At 38.5% G+C, this 24,363-nt stretch overlaps 1 protein-coding gene across 1 annotated transcript; it reads right to left on the bottom strand.

The window, feature by feature from the left end:
- LOC144375700 (melanoma inhibitory activity protein 2-like) lies at positions 1-22,593 on the bottom strand. The gene is made up of 4 exons (XM_078041146.1): positions 22,546-22,593; positions 20,845-21,005; positions 3,734-5,440; positions 1-139 (listed from the first exon to the last, which is right to left on the bottom strand). The coding sequence occupies exons 1-4, from the start codon at positions 22,591-22,593 to the stop codon at positions 1-3; spliced, it is 2,055 nt and encodes a 684-aa protein (XP_077897272.1).
- Between the last annotated feature and the right edge of the window lie 1,770 nt (positions 22,594-24,363).

Here is a 24,363-nt window from a genome sequence, read left to right as displayed (position 1 = left end):
TCAAGGCTGCCAACAGAGTAGTGGAGATGTTGGGGTGCAGGACCCAATGCTGTTGCAGCTGGAATGCAGGAGCTGCTGCCACCAGAGCTCAGAGATGCCTTCTATGGGACACAAGCTGAAGGAGGTGGCAGCATCGCCTCTGTGAAGACAGATGATGAACGCAGATGTGGCACCAAGCAGGGACTACAGAACCTAAGGATAGTGGCTACATGAACATGACCAAGAGATGGTGGACCACACGACCCCAGCGTTTTGACGAGGCACAAAAGACCTGTGTGCGAATGCCACCTTGAGCTCAGCTGCCAGGTAAGGACTGCACTCATTACCTGATGCTCAGTCAAGCGAGTGGCAGTAGTGGTTTCTTGGTTTAGCTCCTTGCTAAAGGAGGAAAATATTTTATGCACTACTAGGAAATAGGAAATGTTTTTGCTGGAGAAGTTGAAAGAAGAAACTTCAGAGAGAACAAATAAGATTGTTCTGTAAATTTGGGGCTGGGTTGGGGTTGAACCTGACAAGGCAGTCTGCCTACAAAATTAGAAAATCCTCATGCTTGCTAACATTGGAAGAGATTGGCATGCCCGCATTTTACCATTGATTTCCTTTCCTATAGTTTATGTTTACTTAAAGTGCTTAATTCGAATATAATTACTATATATATATATATATATATATATATATATATATATAATTACTATATACCTTGTGAGAAAGCATAAAGTATAGATAAGAGATTAGAAAACTTTAATGTTTAACATGGGATTTTTTCAAATCCTGATTTATTTTGTGTAATGGCTTCAAATCTGATGATTGATGTTGGTGGTGTATTATATATGGAATTGTCTTCTATAGTATTTTTGAAAAATTTGAAATATTCAGAGTTAACATATTGGTCAGAAAATGAGTCTTTCAATCAAGAATTTTATACTGTAGTTAGTTGTATGTCAATATTAATAAGTTTGATATTGCATCTTTTAACCAAATTCAAATTCTTGCAGATTATACTTTGAGCACTTATTTATCTGCAGAGGATGGAAAATATTCTATATGTTACTGTTTTAGAAATGTATGTTAAATAAAAATATACTAAAATGTATTGAGAAGACTATCTGAGATTTTAAAAAATTTTCCAAAATCTTGATAAGTTCATAAAGTGTAGCTTTAAAAACAAATTTTATAAGATATAACAAAACATTCTTTTAAAGTAGTAGTCAGAATTCTTTTATTTTGGTGGAGGAAAGAGTGAAGGAAAGCCCCAACTTTTTAAAAAACAAAATTGGTGTAAGAAAATCTTTTGAGTAATATATATAAAACTGCACTGTTCAGTTTATTATCCATTTTACAGAAGGAAAGATGCAGGAATTTTTTACTGCTTTAGGTAAATTTTAAGTCTGGTGAGTTGCCATTTTTAACTTGGTTTTGTTTTATGTGAGATTCAGATACACAGTGATATCTATCTGGTTCTTTGAAAGGCTTTCAGCTGCTGAGGAAGTGTATTTATGTTTTCAGTTCAAAAGAATTGATTCCCTGGAAAGCACTGAAAAAGTGAGGATATTTCAGAATTATTTTCGGATTATTTTTTATATTCCTATTTATGCTAAATGTTATTATATCTGTTATAGGTGAAAAGCACATTTTTAGAATCTTTATTTTTTTAGGTATGGATGGACACAACACAACGCGTTTATTTATTTTTTATGTGGTGCTGAGGATCGAATCTGTTCCCCCGTGCTAGGCGCTCTACCACTGAGCCGCAATGACAGCCCTTAAGCACTTTTTATGAAGTAAAAATTTAGACTATATTTAGAAAAAAAAATAACTAGCTATATCTGATTTTTAAAAGATGTTTTGTCAAAAGCATAAATTAACAGAGGTGACAAGTTAATGGAGATGGACAAGAAAATAGCATATGCTTGCTGATATCAGAGCACATACAAGATTCCCTGGAGCCCTTAGTTTGGGCAATGATTTAGCAGATAAAACTACACATGACATATATTTTTTCTCTACACTAGAAGAATCTACAAATTTTCATGAAAGGTTCCATGTCAATGCTAATACTTTACAAAAGCATTTTAAAATAACTAAGGAACAAGCTAGACCAATAATAACACAATGTCAAAATGTGTGACCTACTGCATTCATTTTAGGTTTAAATGTATACTTTAAACACATGCACACACACATTTAGAGAGCATATTTAACATTTGAATAAAGCTTTAACTATAGTTAGGGTATTTCTAATACATGTTAGTTCTTGGTCTCTATTGGGGAAAACTTATTAAAAGTGTTCTCTGTGTATTGGTGCAGGTTGGCCAATTGTCACTTGTTGGCAATGATATAGAAGTTGAAAGTGAGCAGTTCAAAAAACTTAAAGTAGTTTATCAGAGTCATTTTATGAGTATCAAATCTAAGAATACCAAAAGCTGAGAATTATGTGTCTGATTCTTATTTCAGTGTCCCAATAATACATGTGTATTTTACAAATATCTCCCCAAAACCAAAGACTAGGTAAACCTTTATCAGTGAACCACAGCAGAAAGCAATTCTAAATTTCATGCAAATGGGCATAAAATATAAAAGACAGGAATTGGGGTTGTGGGTCAGTGGAACAGCACTCACTTAGCACATGCAAAGTACTGAGTAAGATCCTCAGAACCACATAAAAATTAATTGATTGATTGAGTGATTAATTAATTAAAGATAGAAAAAGAACTCAAAGATGAAGAAAACAAAGAAAAATAGAAAGAAGAAGAAGAAGAAGAAGAAGAGGAAGAAGAAGAAGAAGAAGAAGAAGAAGAAGAAGAAGAAGAAGAAGAAGAAGAAGAAGAAGAAGAAGAAGAAGAAGAAGAAAGGGAGGATGTGGAGGAGGAGGAGGAGGTGGAGGAGGAGGAGGAGGGAGGAAGAAGAAGAAGAAGTCATCAAGATGACTCAGGGAAAATGGGAACAGAGTGAGTTTAAATTGTGGTTTCCAATTCCAAAATGTTTCCTGAGAACTGCAACTTTCTTTGTATTTGAGATCTTCTACTTCCATGACATGTTTAGTAGTGTTTTCTGGTTTACTCTTAGTATGCTCTAGTTATTGTTTTATGGGAAAACTAGTTGACATGCCCCACAAGACTGAAAATCAATGAAAATCTTTCATTAAGCATAAAGTTCCTTTCACATTTGCTACAATCATAGTAAATACACTTCTTTGTATAAAGGGACTGACTTTGTTGGGCATTTCAAATATCCCCAGAGGCTGGATGACATACCTGAAACTCCCATTGTTGTTTATAGAATAGTGGATTAATCAAATTCAATGCTGTAATCATTAGAGTAAAATAGAATAAAAAGAATTTACTCATAGTATCATATTTAAACCATCTTTATTTCCAAAATACTATCCTAAGAAATATAGTTTAATTTAGCTTCAATCAGAGCAAAAGTATAATCACTTACTTAAGTAAAAGCAATTACTTAAAAACTAAAAATGAGAGGTAAGTCAAATTACTTTTGAAGAGAGATCAGAAACATCAGGTTTCTTGTTGATGTTCAGTAGCAGACTCACTTGAAGGTGTAAAGAAGCCTGAAGGGCACTCACTTCTACTTTCAGAATGCGGGGGTGGGGGGAGGAAATCCAGCTCTTGGGGGAAGGTCATGAGGAAAATACCTCCATTCATAGACATCTGGCATTGGAAAAAATGGAGGGGGTGGTGGGCCCGGTGGAAAATAATCTCCAGGTGCCCCATACCTGTTTCCTGGAGGAGGCAGAGGGAAAAATGGTCCTCTTCTTATGAACTGACTCCTTGGGTCCACAGGAAATAATTCACCTCTGACTGGAGGGAAAGGTGCCAACAATGAGCCGGAGCCAGTTGCTTGGTTTTCAGCAGGGAGAGGCGAATCGAGCACATTGGAATCATCAAGATTGATTTTGGTCTCCTTTCTACTGGACTGAATTTCTGAAGACATAGGCCCATCCTCTTTATGCAAAGAAGGCAGATTAGAACATCTGAGTTCTGCTGGTCGCCATGGTCTAGCATACTTTGAATAACATCCACCTTGCCAAGGAGGACCCAATGGTGAGGGACCATTGGGGGAATGCTTTCTGCCCAATGCTGCATTTGAAACACCAAGTGCACAGGGATCTTCCTCTACGAGTTCCAATTGAAGCTCCCTTTCAGTTAACTTTTGTCTATTGCGAGCGTTTTGTTTCATGAAATAATGGAGGTTTCTTTCAGCAATCCAAGCCGCCAACTCACTCTCATGTGCTTTTTTCTCAGAGTAAATAATCTTCCCCTGACAGGACTGAATGGTTCTCTCCAATTCTTCTTTAAGATATTTGGCTCGCTTTCTGTAGGTCTCCAGCTCTTCTCTTGTATAGCCCATCTCTTCTTTGACCTTGGAAAGTTTCTCCTCTTGCTCCACCCGGTAATTTTCCTCTACTCTGAGTTTCCCATGGAGTTTCATCATATTTTCTTGATAGCATTCCATCATGTCTTTAAATTTCTGCTGAAGGTTCTCATTCTCACCTTCAAGCCATGTATTTTCTGACAGCAAGGTGGCCTGTTCAGTCTTCAGACTTCTAATCTGTTCTCTAAGGTCTTCCTTTGTTTTCTCTACTTCAGATAAGAAAGCACAAGTTTGAACTCTTTCTCCTTCTAAGGTTTCTAAGGAGGACTTTAGCTTAGCACCATCAACCAGTTTCTTCAAAGCTCCTTTGGGCTCATCATCCAAGTGAGCACCAATTCCTGATTCACTCGTCACTCCACATTCCAAGTTCCCAATGTCTGTTTGGGCTCCCTTGGTTGGAGAAGACCTATCTTTCATCTTCAGCAAGCCTTCAGTCAGAGACTCCACGTGATTGTCTTTATCAGTTTGAACTTGTTTTGAATGGAATTGAGAGTCTTCCAATGTGGTGCTCTCTTCACATTGGACACGTCCTTGTTCCCTCCATGCTTCAGCATCTCCTTGTAAGATCGGTTTCTGACTTTGCTGAAGCTGGGAACATTCATCCAAGGCTTCCTTCATTGCCAGCTGAAGTCCTTCCTCACTTATTTGAAGCAGTCTCAAGTTTGTTTTAGTTTCAGCTATTTCTGATCTGATTGATTCAGATTCACCTTCAAGGGATTTTATCCTTCTCGATATATCTGCCATGATTTCATCCTGTTTACAATGTCTAGCCTTTTGTTCTTCTAGCTCTTTGTCTAGAAAAAGTCTTTCATCCCCATGGCTAGGTTTGGACCTATGCAGCTTTTCATGGGTTGCCTCCAAATTGGGGACGTCTCTTGGACCCTTCTCAGAACTGCTGCCCTTTAAAGTTGACTCTAAGCCTTCAAGCTCTTTTTGAACAAGGCTAACTTTTTCAAGTAGTTCACATTTCTCTTCAATTAGTCTAGAAAGTTTTAAAGCCAGCTGTTTTTCTCTTCCCACATACAGCCTGCTTCTAACACACTGAAAACTTCTCCACAAAAACAAGAGAAGAGCAAAACATCCAATAGCTCTACACATCACCAACTCCCAAGGAACACCATAAGGACTTGGGCCTGGCTTCATGTCTTCAGACAATGCTGCCACAACCCTGCCTACTTCTTCCAGGACCACCCGCTAATGTGGCTGTAGGGCAGTCCTTGGTGCCTCCATCAAGCTAAGTTGGCTTTGGCTCTTGCCACCACAACCACAGCCTGCCCAGGCAGGCCAATATAGGCTGTGAACACTCCGGTGTTTGGTGAGGAACTCAAACCTGCACCAGGCAACGGAACAGACCACTGAAAACCCCTGCAAGGGGGGGTTGTGATGGTGGGGAGCTGGAGTGAAGGACTCCCAGGAGACTTGTGGTGCTCAAGTGCCCATCAGGGTAGTCTTGGCCCTTTCCTTCCCTAACCAGTGCATCCTGAAGTGCCCGGGGTTCAGGTCCCTTCTACTCCAGCCAGACAGGAGTCCTCTCTATGCCTCCCACCCCTGAGTTTGGTTTAGGCCAGGCCAAGGTGGAGCTTCTTAAGTTTCTATACATCATAATACCACTCAGTTTGATGTCATGCAAATTCTAAAGCTTTCTAAACTGTCTCAACAGATTTTATGTCATGTATTTATATTTGTACTGCTTTCCCTTTTGCTGTAATAACCCATTGCTTTCCCTGCTTTTGTTCTCTCCCTTTTTTCTTCCTTTCTTCCTTTCTTCCTCCCTTTCTTCCTTTTTTCCTTTTTTCTTTCTTCTTTACTTCCTCCCTTCCTCCCTCTTTACCTTCTTTTTTCTCTCTTCCCTACCTTTTCTTTTCTTGCAGTATTGGGCTTTACAGTCCAAGGCCTTCTGCATGCTAGGCCAGCCCACTACCACTCAGCTATATCCCCAGACCTGCTGACTCTTTTTAGGAAGGTCATTTGAATTATTTCTAAAGGAGAAAACTCTCATGATACACTACTTTCTTTCTTTCTTCCATTCTTTTTTTCTTTCTTTTTTTCTTTCTTTTTTTAAAGCTGTGTTAATGACTTATTTTTCTTTTTTTTTCAGTTTACCCATAACATTGTTTATATTAAATTTTATTTTTTTATAGAGCAAGCAACCATAAAAATTAAACAACTGGTAAAATAATAACTGTTATTTTTGTTCATTGTACTGTCTTTTTTTTACTTTATTTTTAATTTTTTTTAGTCACACATGACAGCAGAATGTATTTTTACATATAATACATACATGGATTGTACATACATCAATCATATTGTCTATTCTATTCTGCTGCCCTTCCTATCCTCCTTACTCCTCCCCTCCTCTCCCATCCTTTCTGTCTCTAATCTAATGTGACACACTTTTTTTCTTTTTCTCATTAGAACATCATATATGTATTCTGTATAACAATGTACTTCTCCTTCCATCTTCTGTGTAGCTTTACTTCTCCCTCTTTTTTCCTCCCAACTTTCTTCCCTATTTAGTGGTAGTCTTCTTCTCATGCTCTTTCTCCCTATCCCATTTTGAGTCACCCCCCTTTTATCAGAGAAGACATTTGGCATTTTTTTTAGGGATTGGCTCACTTCACTTAGCATAGTCTGCTCTAATGCCATCCATTTGCCTGCAAATGCCATGATCTTGTTATTTTTTAGTGCTGAGTAATATTCCATTGTGTATAAATGCCATATTTTTTAATCCATTCGTCTGTTGAAGGGAATCTAGGTTGGTTCCACATTCTAGCTATTGTGAATTGTGCTGCTATAAACATTGATGTGGCTGTGTCCTGTAGTATGCTCTTTTTAGGTCTTTTTGCTCTAGCCCGAGAAGGGGAATAGCTGGGTCAAATGGTGGTTCCATTCCCAGCTTTCTAAGGAATCTCCATACTGCTTTCCAAATTGGCTGCACCAATTTTCAGTCCCACCAGCAAATTATGAGTGTACTTTTTTCCCTGCAACCTCGCCAGCACTTATTGTTGTTTGACTTCATAATGGCTGCCATTCTTATTGGATTGAGATGGTATCTTAGAATAGTTTTAATTGGAATTTCTCTGATTGCTAGAGATGGTGAGCATTTTTTCATATATTTGTTGATTGATTGTATATCCTCTTCTGAGAAGTTCTGTTCAAGTCCTTGGCCCATTTGTTGATTGGGTTATTTTGTTGTTGTTGTTTAACTTTTTGAGTTCTTTGTGTACTCTAGAGATTGTGCTCTATCTGATGTTTGAGGGGTAAAAATTTGTTTCCAGGATGTAGGCTCCCTATTCACCTCAGATATTGTTTCTCTTGCTGAGAAAAAAATCCTTTTTAGTTTGAATTTGTCCCATTTGTTGATTCTTGGTTTTAATTCTTGTGCTATAGGTGTCTTATTAAGAAATTTGGGGCCTGCCCCCACGTGATGAAGATTAGGGCCAACTTTATCTTCTTTTACATGCAGAGTCTCTGGTCTGATTCCTAGCACCTTGATCCATTTTGAGTTGACTTTTGTGCATGGTGAGAGAAAGGGATTCAATTTCATTTTGTTGCATATGGATTTCCAGTTCTCCCAGCACCATTGTTGAAGATGCTATTCTTTCTCCATTGCATGGTTTTAGCACCTTTGTCTAATATAAGGTAGTTGTAATTTTGTGGATTTGTCTCTGTGTCCTCTATTTTGTACCCTTGGTCTACCAGCCTGTTTTGGTTCCAGTACCATGCAGTTTTTGTTACTATTGCTCTATAGTATAGTTTAAAATCTGGAATCGTGATACCATCAATTTCACTCTTCCTGCTTAGAATTACTTTAGCTATTCTGGGTCTCTTGTTCTTCCAGATGAATTTCATGATTGCTTTTTCCATTTCTGCAAGGATGTCATTGGGATTTTGATGGGAATTGCATTGAATCTGTAAAGTGCTTTTGGTAATATGGCCATCTTAATAATATTAATTCTACCAATCCATGAGCAAGGTAAATCCTTCCATCTTCTAAGGTCTTCTTCTGTTTCTTTCTTCAGGGTGGTATTGTTTTCAGTTTATAGCTCTTTCACCTCTTTTGTTAAGTTGATTCTCAGGTTTTTTTTTTTTTTTGAGGATATTGTGAATGGAGTAGTTGTCCTCATTTCCATTTCAGAGAATTTGTCACTGATATACAGGAATGCCTTTGATTTATTGGTGTTGATTTTATATCCTGCACATTCCTGAATTTATTTACTAGTTCTAGAAGTTTCTTGGTTGAATTTTTTGGGTCTGCTAGGTATAGGATCATGTCATCGGCAAATAGTGCTAATTTAAGTTCTTCTTTTCCTATATTTATGCCTTTAATGTCTTTCATCTGTCTAATTGCTCTGGCTAGTGTTTCAAGAACTATGTTGAATAGAAGTGGTGAGAGAGGGCATCTCTGTCTTGTTCCAGATTGTAAAGGGAATGTCTTCAATTTTTCTCCATTGAGAAAGATGCTGGCCTGAGGCTTAGTGTATATAGCTTTTCATTTTGAGGTAATTTCCTGTTATCTCTAATTTTTCTAGTGTTTTGAACATAAAGGGATGGTGTATTTTGTCAAATGATTTTTCAGCATCTATTGTTTTTTTTTTTAAGAAAGAGTGAGAGAGAGTGAGAAAGAGGGAGAGAGAGAGAGAACTTTAATATTTATTTTTCAGTATTTGGCAGACACATCATCTTTGTCTGTATGTGGTGCTAAGGATGGAACCCGGGCCGCACGCATGCCAGGCGAGCACGCTACCACTTGAGCCACATCCCCAGCCCCAGCATCTATTGTTGATCATATGGTTCTTATCTTTAAGTCTATTGATGTGGTGAATTACATTTATTGATTTTCGTATACTGAACCAGTCTTGTATCCCAGTGATGAATCCCACTTGGTCATGGTGCACGATCTTTTTGATATGTTTTTGTATCCAATTTGCCAGAAGTTTATTGAGGATTTTTGGATCTAAATTCATTAGGGATATTGGTCTGAAATTTTCTTTCTTTGAGGTGTCTTTATCTGGTTTGGGAATCAGGGTGATGTTGGCCTCATAGAGTGAATTGGGAAGTACTCCCTCTTTTTCTATCTCTTGAAATAGATTGTAGAGTATTGGTATTAGTTCTTCTTTAAAGTTCTTTTAAAACTCTGCCGTGTATCCATCTGGTCCTGGGCTTTTCTTGGTTGGTATTCTTTTGATGGCTTCTATTTCCTCACTTGATATTTGTCTGTTTAGGTTGTTTATATCATCCTGACTCAATTTGGGCAGTTCATATGCTTCAAATAATTTATCAATGCCTTCACTATCTTCTATTTTATTAGAGTATAGGGTTTCAAAATAATTCCTAAGTATCTTCTGTATTTCTGAAGTGTCTGTTGTGATATTGCCTTTTTCATCCCATAAGCTAGTAATTTGGGTTCTCCCTCTTCTTCTCTTTGTTAGCATTTCTAGTGGTCTATTAATCTTTTAAACTTTCTGTAATATTTTATCTTCTCCTGATATAGTTTTCTTTTGTAAATGCTGTGTTGAACATAAATAAATGAAAATTATTTAATTATTTTGTCTTTTGTCTGACTATTTGCTTTAAATTACTTAATTTGTACAATATTGATTTTATATTTTTCCTATATGAGGGTTAATTGCTCTTGACAAATATTATACATTTCTAATTAAAAACAGAATAACATATGCTTGAAGGCTGGCTGCAATATTATACACATAGCATTGATTTCAGTGCCTGGCAAATGCTTCTCAGAGTGAATGACTGAAGCAACAATGGCTATTATTATCACCATTTCTATTGTTATTATGTTACACCTGCAAATAGCTTTTTTATTTCTTGACCTTTAGCTGACTGTGAGTTACAATATATTACATAACCCTAGGAAGAAAATGGATCTTTATTCATTGAAATCTTTGCCAACTCCAAATGAATTACGTCATCATAGTTATTATTCATTGAAGGATTTTAAGTTTGTAACTCTGCTTTGGGGACAAGTGATTTCTTTCTTCATTTGTTTATTTTTCTTTTAGACTTCCAAATGATTTACAAAGATAAAGATTTGATCTTACAAGATGTATATGTCCGTTAGTGTATGTAAAGCTAGATATCACATTGGTAAAATGTAATACAATGGCTTTTTAAACTAAATTTATTAAAATGCCTAAGTTTGAAGTTATCTCTCTTATTTTAGAGCAGCCCTCATGTTTGCTGTGGAACACAAATCAACACAAATAGTTGAGCTGCTTCTTCAATGTGGTGTTAATGTGTCTGCTTCAGATAACTGTGGAGATAAGAAGATGAAGAAGAAGAAGAAGAAGAAGAAGAAGAAGAAGAAGAAGAAGAAGAAGAAGAAGAAGAAATAATACAATTCCCAGACTAGTAGAGGTAAAATACCTAGCCACAACCCATCTTCAGTGTGCTGTATCTTAAGCTCCAGGTAGCTCTCCATTTTCCATCCATACCCTTGTTCTATTGTGTGTGGATGCAAACCCCTAAAAGACACCAGCCTGCAGGGATCCTGATGTTGTATCATCAAACACTGATCCCAGTTTCCCAGAACATGTGTTGGCAAATGTGTTACTTATTTTTTCACACAACACCCCACTCTTCAAAGGGAATTGTAGTAGCAGGAAGGGGTGAATCCTAGGTTGATCTGCAGATTGTGGTCCACGTGTCTGTTCAGATTGCGGGTTTGGGGCTGGTGTCTGGAATCTTACTGGCAAGCAAAGCCTCTGGGTTCTGCGTTGTGCTTCCCACTCTGGTAGAATCTGTGAAAGGTTCACTGTATGGTGTCCTGTCACACACTCTGAAATGTAGTTTTTCCATCATGGCAGGACCTGGCGGAGAAGCATTTTGACTGTTTTCTCAGGTCCATGTGCAGAGCCCCCAGACACAGTAGCTCCTCTGTTCTGACATCTTAGTTCTCTGCCTGAAAATCTCATCTGATTTACACTTTCTAAGAGGAATACCATTGATTGTCATTCATTTTGATCGTAACTGCATTTGGTCTGTTTAGTGTTTTTGGTAGTATGGTCAATTTGATAAAATTAATTCTGCCTAGCAAAGAGCAAGGTAGACATTTCTACCTTCTAAGGTCTTCTTCTATGACTATTATTAGGGTTTTGTAGTTTTTGTTTTATAGATCTGTCACCTCTTTTGTTAAATTCATTTCCAAGTGTCTTATTTTTTTCAGGTTATTGTGAACTGGGCAGTTTCCCACATTTTGGTCTCAGAGGCTTATATGCAGAAATTCCTTTTATATATTGGTGTTGATTTTATATCCTGCTACTTTGCTGAACTCATTTACTAGTTTTAGAAGTTTTCTGGTGGACTTTTTGGTTCTTCTAGATATAGAATTGTATGATCAGCAAATAGTACTAATTTACATTCTTCTTTTCCTATACACAGCCCTTTGATTTACTTTGTCTCTCTAATTGTTCTGGCCAGTGTTTCAAAAACTATGTTTAATAGAAGTGGAGAAACAGGGCATTCCTGTCTTGTTGCAATTTTTCGATGGAATGCCTTCCTTTTTTCTGTATTTAGAATAATCTTGGCCTGAGGCTTCGCAGAGATAGCCTTTATGATGTTGACATGAGTTCCTGTTATCCCTAGTTTTTCCAGTGTTTTGAACATAAAGCAGTGCTGTATTTTGTCAAATGCTTTTTCTGCATCTATTGAGATGGTCATATGGTTCTTATCTTGAAGCCTATTGATGTGATGAATTATATTGACTGATTTTCATATGTTGAACAAACCTTGCATACCTGGGATGAATCCCACCTGATTATGGTGCATGATATTTTTTATATGTTTTTGTATTAAATTTGCCAGAATTTAATTGAGGATTTTTGCATATATATTCATTAGAGATACTGGTCTGAGGTATTCTTTCTTTGAGGTTTCTTTTTCTGGTTTGGGAATCAGGGTGATATTGGCCTCATAGAATGAAGTTGGAAGTACTCCTTCTTTTTCTGTTTCCTGAAATAGATTGAAGATTATTGGTATTAGTTCTTCCTGAGAAGTCTTTTAAAACTTGGCTCTATATCCATTTGGTCCTGGGCTTTTCTTGGTTGCTGATCTTTTGATGACTTCTTCTAGGTCCTCACTTGATATTGGTCTCTTTAAGTGATGTATGTTGGGGATGAAAATCAAGTCAAGATGGCGCCTGGCAGTTTGCCAGGAGGAGTGGTTTGTTAAGCAATGCCAGCGAGCCATTAAGATGATGAGGATTCCTTATTGGCTAACTGCTGTATCTAGATGATGTTAATTGAGTCAAGCTGTGTGTAATTATTTAGGTATATATACCTCTGTTGTTCTGCAGAGAAGCGGTTCTGCTACCTTAGGAGCCCACTACTTTGAGTTCTCGCTCAGATCCGCTGAGTTCACTTGCAATAAAGTAGTTCCAGCTTCAACCTTCAAGTTGCTTGTCACCTCCCGGTTATTTGCCCAGCTGGACTGCAGCAAATGTACATCTTCCTGGCTCAATCTGGGCAGGGCATATGACTTTAGGAATTTACTGATGCCTTCACTATCATCTATTTTATTAGAGTTATGGTTTCAATATACTTTCTAATTATCTTCTGTTTTTCTGTAGTGTCTGTTTTTATATTTATTTTATTCAAAATGTATGCTAGTAATTTGGGTTCTCACTCTTCTTCTCTTTGTCAGCATGACTAAGGGCCTGTGATTCTTTTTTTTTTTTTTAAAGAGAGAGTGAGAGAGAGAGGGGGACAGAAAAGCACGCTACGGCTTGAGCCACATCCCCAGCCCGGGTCTGTGATTCTTATGTATTTTTTCAAAGAACCAATTCTGAGTTTTGTCAATTTTTCCAAATGTTTCTTTTGTTTTTATTTCACTGATTTCAGCTCTGATTTTAATTATTGCATGCTTTTGAAGATGGTTTGTTCTTCTTTTTCTAGGGCTTTGAAGTGTAGTGTAAAGTCATTTACTTCTTGGCTCTTTCTTATTTCAAGAAATAAACTCCAAGCAATGAATTTTCTTCTTAGTACTGCTTTTATAATGTCCTAGGGATTTTGATATGTTGTGTCTGAGTTCTCATTTACCTCTAAGAATTTTTTAATTTCCTCCTTGATATCTTCTGTAACCCATTGTTCATTTAGGAGCATATTGTTCATTCTCCATATGAAGAAGGAATTTTTCTTCCTTATTTTATCATTGATTTCCAATTTTATTTCATTACAATGGGATAAAATGCATGGTAGTAACTCTACTCCTTTGTATTTGTTAAGAGTAGCCCTGGGCATAATATAGCGTCTATTTTTTAGAAGGATCCATGTGCTGCTGAGATATTGTGCTGCTTGATATTGGTTGATATTTTATATATGTCAACTAAGTCTAACTTATTAATTGTGGTTTTGAGTTCTATGGTTTCATTATTCAAATTTGATTGGACGGACTTCCCAGTGGTGAGAGAGGTGTGCTAAAATCACCCATGATTATTATGCTTTGGTCTATTTGACTCTTGAACTTGAGAAGAATTTTTTATATGAACATAGCTGCACCATGGTTTGGGGCATATATATTCAAGATTGTTATGTCTTGTTGCTGTATGGTTCCCTTGATCAATATGTAGGGTCCTTCTTTATCCCTTTTGATAAACTTTGGCTAATAGTCTACTTTATTTGATATGAGTAAGGACACCCCTGCTTGCTTCTGAGGTCTGTGTGAGTGTATGATTTTTCCCAACCTTTTACCTTCAGTCTGTGTATCTCTTTTCCTATCAAATGATTTTATTGTACACAGCATATTGTAGGATCTTTTTAAAAATAATCTAGTCTACTAGCCTGTATCTTTTGAATGGTGAGTTTATGCCATTAATATTTAGGGTTACTATTGAGATATGGTTTGTATTTCAAGTCATATTTGTTTATCTTTGTTATTTAATTTGACTTGCTTTTCCACTTTGATTTGTTTTTTCCCATTGTGTACTCCATTCCACTGTTGTTTTCATTGTTCTTTTCCATTTCCTCTTGATGATATATTTTGCCAAGGATATGTTGACCACTGGTTTTCTGCCTGCAGATTCTCTTAACTTTTGTTCATCATGGAAGAATTTTATTTAAACATCAAATCTGACCCTTAGTCTTGCTGCATACAAGAGTCTTAGTTAGAATACAGTATATTTTAGCATTGGAAATATATTGTTCCAGGATCTTCTAGCTTTCAGGGACTGTGTTGAAAGATCAGCCTTTAAACTAATTGGTATACCCCTATATGTGATCTGCTGCTTTTTTCTTGTGGCTTTTAAAATTTGCTTCTTGAAAAATTCAATGGAGAACAATCTAAAAAATACCTGACAAGTCCTCCTAAATACTGTCATGGTTATCAGAACAAGGGAGTTCATAGAAACTGTCATCCCAAGAGAAGTTCATGGAGACATTATGACTGGATGTCATGTTGGATCCTAGATGGAATCCTAGAACAGGAAGACACAGTACCAAGAATCCAAAAGATATGTGACTTCAGTTAATTTTAACATACCAGTACTTCTTCTTCATGATGAATGGTCTAAGATGTTAACACTTTAGAAACAGCTTACCTAAGTCATAATAAGGGTATAAACCAGGCTGAGGCTACCTGTAAATCTCTGCACTTTCTTTTCAATTTCTGTATAAAGCTAAATCTAAGCCTGGCATGGTAGCACATCCTTGTAATCCCAGTGTCTTGAGGGGCTGAAGCAAGAGGATTTCAAGTTCAAAGCCAGCCTCAGCAACTTAGTGAAGCCCTAAGTAACTCTGTGAGACCCTACCTCTAAATTAAATACAACAAAGGGCTGGGGATGTGGCTCAGTGATTAAGCACACCTGGATTCAATCCCCAGTAACTCCCCCCCCCAAAAAAAAAGATTAAACTAATGTAAAACCTTAGGATATGGTTATATTTTCTCAAACACCTACTTGTTTAATTATTCATACATTTAATTACTGGTAACTGACACTCTTAGCTAGTTCTGTATTTTATTATGAACATTTATAACACAAAAATCAAATAGTTCAAACTAATATAAAATTCAAAGTATGTGGGCTGAGGTTGTAGCTCAGCAGTAGAGCACTCACCTAGCATATGTGAGGCACTAGGTTTGAGCCTCAGCACCACAGAAAAATGGATAAAAAAAATAAAGGCATTTTGTCTAACTACAACTAAAAAATTTTAAAAATTCAAAGTATGTGCCACTTTTACATATTTCAAGTTGAAGTAAAACATATGTGAACTTGTTATATTTTTATTCTGTCACTATGTTTTAGGTTTGCCTTCTTAAAACTTGATCACTAGAGGGAAAAAATGACATTTTAAAGATTTTATTTCAAATCATGGTTTAACTTTTTCAAGTGAGTGACTGTATAAAAAAAAGTTCTAATGGCAAATTGACTCACTGTGACTGAATCACTTATCCCAAATAATTTTTGTATCTATTTTATTTCTATGCATACCTTTTAGCAGCAATATAATCAAATATTTGTCACTGAACAAACAGTCAAAGAATGTCCAACTCCTTCTAGACCTCTACAGGAAGTGGTAAGCCAAGAGAAGCAGAGGTGTCAACTCAGTCCAGGAATGATATTAGATGCTGCTGTGTTGTGGGGAAACACTCTTTCTTTTAGAAATCACAAGGAGCTCTGGATGCCCAAACTCTTGCATGAGTCTAAATCTAGTTGAACTTCTAAGTAATTTTATTGTCACTAGCTCATCATGAAGCTAATGACAAGTAAAGGATCTATGGGGCTGGGGATGTAGCTCGGTGGTAGAAAGGTTTCCTAGCATGCAGGAGGCCCTATAACAAACCCCCAGAACCACAATAAGAAAATATAGAATTTGTGTCTTATTTGTGTAATCAAATAAAAAATGAATAATCACTCCTCTTAAGAAAACATGTTGGGTCTAAAACACTTGAGACTTTCAGAATCAAAATACTCTCCTTATAGTGTAATGCATAGCTAGACCACCATGAAGAGTGGTGTCCCATCATAAAACATGTTCACATGAAGCATACCATCAAATAACAAAAAGGCTTTATTGACAGTTGATAAGAAAAATGAACATAACCTATCTTAGGAAATTATTAACACATTGGAAACATGTGTTAATAAGTAGACATCAAAATCCTCCAGGACAAGCCAGGCACTTTGACACATGCCTGTCATCTCAGCTATTTGGGAGAATAAAGCAGAAGGACCACAAATTCGAGGCCAACATTAGCAATTCAGCTAGACCCTGTCTCAAAATGAAATTGTAACGAGGACTGAAGACATATGCAGCTCAGGGCTTTCATAGTACATGCAAGGTCCAGGGTTTAATCCCCAGTGCCAAAAAAAAATGTCTCTAGGTGAGACATCTGATAAAAGACAACTATGGCAGGTACAGAACAGGGCAGAAGCCATTATGTCAACTTCCTCAAAATGATTAAAGTAAACCTGTACTTTGTTCAGCTCACAATACTAACATGTCTGATTTCTGCTTCTTATAATTCAACTGTAACCATTTAAATATGACCAAAAGTTTGTGTACTTTTCTAATGAATCCAACAAATTTGAGAGAGAGACTCAACTGTGTTCTGAAAGCCACCTGATAAACACATAGGAACACCAACATTAGGATAAAAAGTAATCATTGTATTTCCCACATGAAATAACCCTAAATGCTAATGAATACATAATTTAAAAGAAAGACAAATTTCTGAAATCAAAAGCAAATTGATACACTTTTAAATAATATTTTGAACAGAGGCAAAACACTTAAAGAGTTCTCCCACAAGAATTCCTGACAACACAAAGTATCATGCTCATTAGAAGGCCAGTTTCTTTGTATGCAAGGAATAAGAAAACTTTCTGATAAATGTAGAACTTTAACAGGACATATTGACATGCTTTCTAAATTTTAAAAGAAAACATCTGTTTTTATAAAAGCTTATTTGTAGTAAATGTATCTGAATTACAAAAAAGCAGCTACTGACTTGTCTCTTACATTTTGTAATGATTTGCACCTCAGGAAATTTCATCTATAGTGGTTTTAAATATCATGAAATATCAATAGTTGATATTAAAAATATTATCATCCCTCTTCTCTTTCAAAACTGATTTGAAATTTTCTTATAATAATTTCATATGGATTTGGAAGAGACACTGTTTTGTATGTGAGTATGTGTAAATACATGATCTTTTTTAAAAAAATATTTATTTTTAGTTGTAGTTGGACACAATACCTTTGTTTTATTCACTTATTTTTATGTGGTGCTGAGGATCGAATCCAGGGCTTTGCATGTGCTAGGCAAGTTCTCTACTGCTGAGCACCCCAGCCCCAATACATAATCTTTTTAAACCATATCTCTCATGCTTGAGTCCTGTCAAGACATCTCTCTGTGTGGTGCTGGGATGGACTCTAAGGACCCTCACATGCCAGTCAAGTGCTCTGCCACTGAGCTGCACATCTAATCTCCAAAGATACCTTAATAAGTGGAAATTAATTAAAATCATTTGATTATGAGCATTTCCAAACAAGACAATTCTCTCAAACAAGCCAATTCTCTCAATCAAAAACAAAGTAAGCTAAAAGTAATTTTTAAAATATTCCTTATAAAAAATAGAAGTTCACAGAATTAAAAATTCTATAGAGGTCTAGAGTTGTGGTGCAAAGGCAGAGCATTTGCCTGGCATGTGTTAGGCCCTGGGTTCAGTCCTCAGCACCACATATGAATAAACAAAATTAATAAATAAAATAAAAAGATCCACTGACAACAAAAAATTTTAAAAATTCCGTAGAAAACTGAAAGAATATTAATCAAAAATTGAATAGGAAAAACCTACTGCACAGAACTGGAGACCTGGAGGCCATGGGGAATTACATTGCAAAATAACTCCAAATAAGAAAAATAAATGAATCAATTAGCATACAAAACATGAACTGGTACTTAGACTTCTCCTACTGGATGGGACCCTGGGATCATCAGGGCTCAAGGCTGACTGTCATCTGCCCTTTAAGAAGTTCTGATTTTATTTCAAATGTTTATGATCTATAGAGAAAAAAAGAGAGAGAGAGAAAGGTGACTTTTCTAAGTTTATTTTAAGGTATATCAAATTCTGATATAGTCAAGATAATTCATCCAATACAGGATGTTAGTGTTTATAAAACAGATGTTATTTGTGCACCATTACAAATATGCTGCCAATTAGCACAGCAGCCAGGGAGCTGCTCATCCTAGATTAGCAGGGGAAGAGTATGGAGGAGCAGAAGAGAAGGTCAGGAGGAGGATGGGGGCCTGGAAGATGGGTGGGGTCTGGAGAAGAGGCAGGGTCTTAAGGAGGAGGAGGGTTGGGCTGGGGTTATGGCTCCATGGTAGAGCACTTGCCTAGCATGTTGAGGCACTAGGTTCAAACCTCAATACCACATCAGAATAAATAAACAAAATAAAGGCATTGTGTCCATGTGCAACAACAACAACAACAAATTTTAAAAAAAGGAGGAGTGTGAGGTCTGGAGGAGGGGCAGGACAGAAAGAAGGGAAAGGTCTGGAGGAGAGGCAGGGTCTGAAGAAGGGGGAGAATGGGTCACAAGGGGGTAGGGCCTGGCATATGGGTGGGACCTGAGGGAGGGGCAGGCCCTGGAACATGAGTAAGATCTAGAGGAGAGGCAGGGTAGGAAGGAGGAGCAAGGGTGGTTCAGGAAGATGTGCAAGGCCATAGAATATGGGTGGGATCTGGAGGAGAGGCAGAGTCTGGAGGGGGAGGCCTTAGGGGGAGGGTCCTGGAGGTGTGGCTTCTTGCTAATTAAACTCTCCACCAAAAAAAAAAAAATGTGTGGCTGTGGTAGCTCAGTGGTAGAATGCTTGCCTAGCATGTGTGAGGCAATGTATTTGATCCTCAGCACCACCTTTAAATAAATAAATAAAATAAATGCATTTTGCCCTTCTGCAACTAAAAAAAAAATTTAAAATCTAAGCAGAGATTAAAGAAAAAAAATAATGTGGTACATGAGTTCGGTTCCACAAAAAACGTGGGATGTATTTTCAATAAATTCTGGCTTTGTTAGAAGTAATATATTTAAACTTAAGCATCTCAGAAGCTATTAGAAGAATTTCAAGTTCAAAACCAGCCTTAGCAAAAGCAAGGCATGAAGCAACTCAGTGAGATCCTGTCTGTATAATACAAAATAGGGCTGGAGATATGGCTCAGGGGTCACATACTCCTGAGTTCAATGCCCAGTACCCAAAAATAAAAATAAAAAACAATTTAAAAAATGACACAGTGGGCTATTAAAATATGCACTTTTTAATGTTTTCTACTATTTTAACACTGCAAGAATAGAGCCACCCAGAAAGCCTCATTAAATTTAATAATCACTGAAAAAACCCTGTCTCCAAATATGAGAATATTATGAGCTACTAGGTTAGGATTTCAAAGTAAGAATTGTGAGGGGCTAGGAATCAGCCCTTTACAGACGGGGCTCATTCCACTTCAAACAAAAGGCTACTGCAAAAAGTTATGTGATCCTCACCCTGTGAAGACAGCTTCATCAATACCAATGTAGTAAGGACATTTTGATCTATACAATCCTTTGAGGAAAGTTTAATCAATATGAATCCTGTAAGGCCACATTAATCTATACCAATCCTATAAAGATGCTTTTTCTTTACAAATTCAATAAGGATATGTTAATCTATGCCAATCCAGTAAGGCCACTTTAATTCCTCCCAATCCTGTGAGGACATTTTAATCAACACCAGTCTTATGAGGACAGTTCCATCTACATGAATCCCTTCACCAAGGCAAAGAGGGGAAGCCTTTGACCCTGTACATGTTGGTTGAACTCTTCTGCTCTAACATCTCAGGATAACACCAACATATGTCCAATTACTATGACAATTAGTAATAAAAATGCTTTTATAAATTAAATTTTAAGACATTAAGAAAAAGAAAGACATGAGAGAAAAAAAATCCTCGCAGGATAGGAAAGAAAATCTCAGGTAGTAGCAGTGGCCTTGACTGCTGATACTCTCTGAAAACATGGAGTTGAGGTCATGGGCCTGTTAAGCTGCCCAGTAGCTCCTCAGATGGTCCCTAAATGAAGGATCCAGATCTAGCACTACACCCTGGCTGTCTCATGGCTGGTGGAGGATGCTGTGCCTGGCTAGGCCTGGTCATTCTGCTTTGTTTCCCTGGTCCTAAGGGCAGGCAGAATGGGGCTGCTTCCACAGGGAGCACTCAGGAACCTCACATTCTTATTCAGTAGTGGTGCCTTGCAGCTGTCAGGTCTCCCTAACTTGCTGTCATCCACAATGTTCTCTTTTGTTAAAAGATAAATTCTCAAAATAATTCTCTTTTATTAAAAGAAAAATATGATTTGAGGGAAAAATACATTTTGAGGGAACTGGGTCATACAAGGCAGCTGAAATGTCACCATGGTGCTGGAGGTCTGTGTGGAAAATCACTCCTACCTTCTCCTCTACCTCTTTACACTATTCTGTTTGAGAAGAATGAGGAAGCTGCTTTCACCAGTTTCTGCCTGTGGGAGGCCCTGGGGTTCATCACTGTCTTTGGTTACAGCTCCTTTCTCTGTGTCATCACCAAGCTGTACATTCTGCTGGGAGTCCTGAGTCGCCTTGGTCACCTATACAGGAGTGTTAAATACCTGGTCAAGACCCTCACTGCCACACAGACCAGCCAAGCAGTGGAAGGAGAGACAGGGACAGATATGTGACAGCAATGGGTCATGGCAGGGGATGTCCAACACCCAAGTTAAAAAGGGGTACAGATGAGTCAGCCGAATACAGAAATAGCAGGCCTCCTGAGACCCACAGGGGAGTCTCAACATGCATTCAGTGATTTTAGGACTTGCTTCCTGTCCTGATACTTATCTCTGACAGGATCTCAGGTCATCAAGGAATTCCTGGGAATACAACAGACCATCAGAGTCATCAAGAATTCTTCTGAAAGGAGCAGTGACAGAGGATCTCACCATGACAGAGCTGGACATACATGTGCATGTCATCATTGCCTGGGTACCCCATCCCTTCTGCCTCTCCTCCTTCCCAACACTGGCAATGCTATCCACAACTCCTTCTCCACACCATCCTTCTTCATCCAGTCTTCTTCCTCATCTTAAGTCTTTTTACATCTGCCCAGGCAACGTCTCTCTCCCCTCTTGAGTTTGTACTTTTTGTACTTGTTGGCATGAACATGTCTTCCAGTGGAATTTGGCTTCCCAGTATCTAGTGTGTCATCCAGCAGATGCTATACAGTTGCAAGTGCAGAAAAGGCAAGCTCCAGACCCCAACATCCATGGTTCACTCTCTCACTAATCCCAGAGCCCTGTGACAGATGTTTGTCTCTGTCTGCAGATGAAACAGTACCAGATGCTGATGTGGAGCTTCTTTCTTCCAGTCAGCATTAGCCAAGTGGGCACAGCAAATAAATAAAACCTTGCACCTGCCACAAGCTAATGTTTCATGGTTTTTTAAGTGTCACTTTGCCTCAAGCTGAGCATCTTTCCAACCTGCAGAATTTTCCAGAGTTTCTACTGTGCATGATGCCCGTGCCTGTCCTGCTATTTTCCACTCTCAGCCTGGATGTGCTTGTCTGTCCAGGTGTGCTGTGGTAACATTCTCCTCCTACCTGTGTGATCAGGAGCAGATATAAAGTCATCTCCTGCTTTTTGCTTTATCAACACAGCTCTCTGCTTACTTCCTATCCTCCTTACATCTCAGCAGTATCCAGACTCACTCTCCTTCCTGCAGAGCTCCTCCTTCACCTCCATCGTGGGCTATTAAATGAGAGGATTGTTCTACATCCCAGGGATGACACTCCAACACTGCAGCCTAAGCCCACTGAAACTTTCATGTCTATAGCTCACCATCTGAACTCCTGCCCAGGATGCACCAAGTCTTGTGTAATTGAACTCAGATGCCCCTTTAGGGCAAATTCAGCCAACCCTCACTCTCAGTATTTCTCTTACACATTGCTTCCTTCTGTTCTAGGTCCTTAGCTCAGCTGCTCCTGTCTCTGTCTAAATTATGTCAGCCTCCCAAACCCAAATGCCAACCAAGCTTCTGCCATCTTCAGTAACTCTTTCATAGTGCAGGATCTTCCTACTGCCTGGTACCAGTGCCCTTTGCTTTTCCATTTTAGCCAGGCTTCCCAGGCCTCCTTACCATACCCTTATTTGTAAGGTCCACAACTGACTGCAGCTTCCACAACATGGAGCTTTCATCGTTGCAAAAGAGTCAAAGCTGGCAGAGGGAGTGCAAGTGGCCCTGATGTTTTTTAATTTACTTTTTAAGGAAGGCTTGAAGGAGCCCACATAGACATGCCACATGCTTTTGGCAGCCTGTCTTGAGACAGCTGAGTGAGCCACATGGGTGGACTGATCTGGCTCAGAGGCTAAAGGTAAGAGTGGTTAGTCCTGATGCTAGAGACCAGCTTTACTCTCCCTAAGACTGGGGTGGTGCTGGGCAGTGTTCCAGCCTACAGACATCACTTAATGACCCATGATGGACTCTGGAAAATGAGGAGGAATGTCTGTGGAGAGGCCCAGTCTTCAACTGCAGGTCCAGAGATCCGTGTCCCCAGTAACAAGAAGCAGGCCAGTTGTCATGAGCCATCCATGGGCTATGTGTGTGAACTATTGCACATAGTAGCCAAATGAGGGGATAGGCCTAGCACTGCAAGCTCCCTGTCAAGGATTGATCACATGATACAGGTGCACCTCACCCTCTATCTCTGCCTCAGATTCCACACAGCACCTGAGACGGGTGTGACTCACCAAGATGTCAACCTATCTGCTGACAAGACATCATGAAGCAAGACTCTGTCCTTGAAACCTTATCCCTCTCTGAGGTTCCTGATATAAAATAAAGGAAACAGGGTTCATGCTCTCTTTCCAGCATGTAAACTGAACATTAAGCTCACAGAGAAGTCCTGCTCTCAGTTTAAAAACTACCCTCTGTGTTGTGTGATTTTTCACCACTTTCTTAGCTGAATGTTGCAGCCAGCTCTTTGAAACCCAGTTTGTCTCATCTGTGCATATTAAGCAAGATCCAGGGTCTCTCCAACATGCCTTACCAGGTGTTCCTGAGGCAGAGGTGCCAACTGACAGATCTCAAGTAGGATTGAAGGACATCAGAGGTGTGTTGAGACCTTGATCTCCTTGTCCTGTGTTACTGCTACTAACATGGTGAAGAAACATGCAGCTGTTTTGGTGAAAGCCCACCCCACCTGGGAACCCTGACTCTAGGCACAAGCTACCTGGCTGCTCTGAAGAATGTCTGCAGAGAGCTTCTGGATGGCTACACAGAGGCTCCAGACACTGTGCTCCTTTCTACTGGGCACCAATCACCCTCGGGTGGGCTCTAGCTCACCTGTCTGGGATACCAGGACCTTGTCTGCTTGCTTCATCCTTTTTAACCTTTTGAACAAATGTCTTTCTGGCTGTGCCAAGCACCCTGGTGAGAGCCTGGAGGAAGAACATTACTAGCCTCAGTGGAAAAAGATGGATGCTGGGTCTCAGGCCACCCAGAGCTACCAGCCTAGCTGAGCTTAGGGAGTGTTGAATTGTGATAAACTTTCAAGGTAAACCATTAATTCTTGCTCTGGTTTTCATGTAAAATGGAATTATTCCTACTTATATGGAATAATTAAAGCCATGTGTCACTGCAAAGCAACATGAAAATCTAAGCCCCAAAACCATCCCCTAGAGCAAGGTCAGTGTACAATACTTTTTTGTGAACCCCTCAATGCAATGGAGTTCTTACAAGCTTTGATTAGGTTTGAGGTATCCATCTTAAACCCCCATAGCCCAATTCCCAGGACTCAACAACAAATTCATAAATACGTATCGTTGGTACTTGCTCAGAGTAAAGAGTGAAGGCAAAATTTAAAAAAAATATAGTGTGTAAGGAGCACTCTAAAGGAGCAAGCACCCACACAATGCAAGTTGAACTTGGACATGTGACAACCATCTGCTGTCTTAT

Source organism: Ictidomys tridecemlineatus, chromosome 3 (genome assembly GCF_052094955.1).
Source record: "Ictidomys tridecemlineatus isolate mIctTri1 chromosome 3, mIctTri1.hap1, whole genome shotgun sequence".
Taxonomy (NCBI): domain Eukaryota; kingdom Metazoa; phylum Chordata; class Mammalia; order Rodentia; family Sciuridae; genus Ictidomys; species Ictidomys tridecemlineatus.
This window is presented reverse-complemented; position numbering and strand designations above follow the sequence as displayed.

What these genes read in the sequence shown, in the direction of transcription:
- LOC144375700 (XM_078041146.1), bottom strand. Translation starts at nt 22,593, where the DNA reads ATGTTGTGGAAGCTGCAGTCAGTTGTGGACCTTACAAATAAGGGTATG. An exon ending in AAACAGAATAGTGTAAAGAG is followed by an intron (nt 5,441 to 20,844) that starts GTAGAGGAGAAG and finishes TTTGTGGAGAAG; the next exon opens with TTTTCAGTGTGTTAGAAGCA. An exon ending in CTGCCTCCTCCAGGAAACAG is followed by an intron (nt 140 to 3,733) that starts GTATGGGGCACC and finishes CTGTCTTCACAG; the next exon opens with AGGCGATGCTGCCACCTCCT.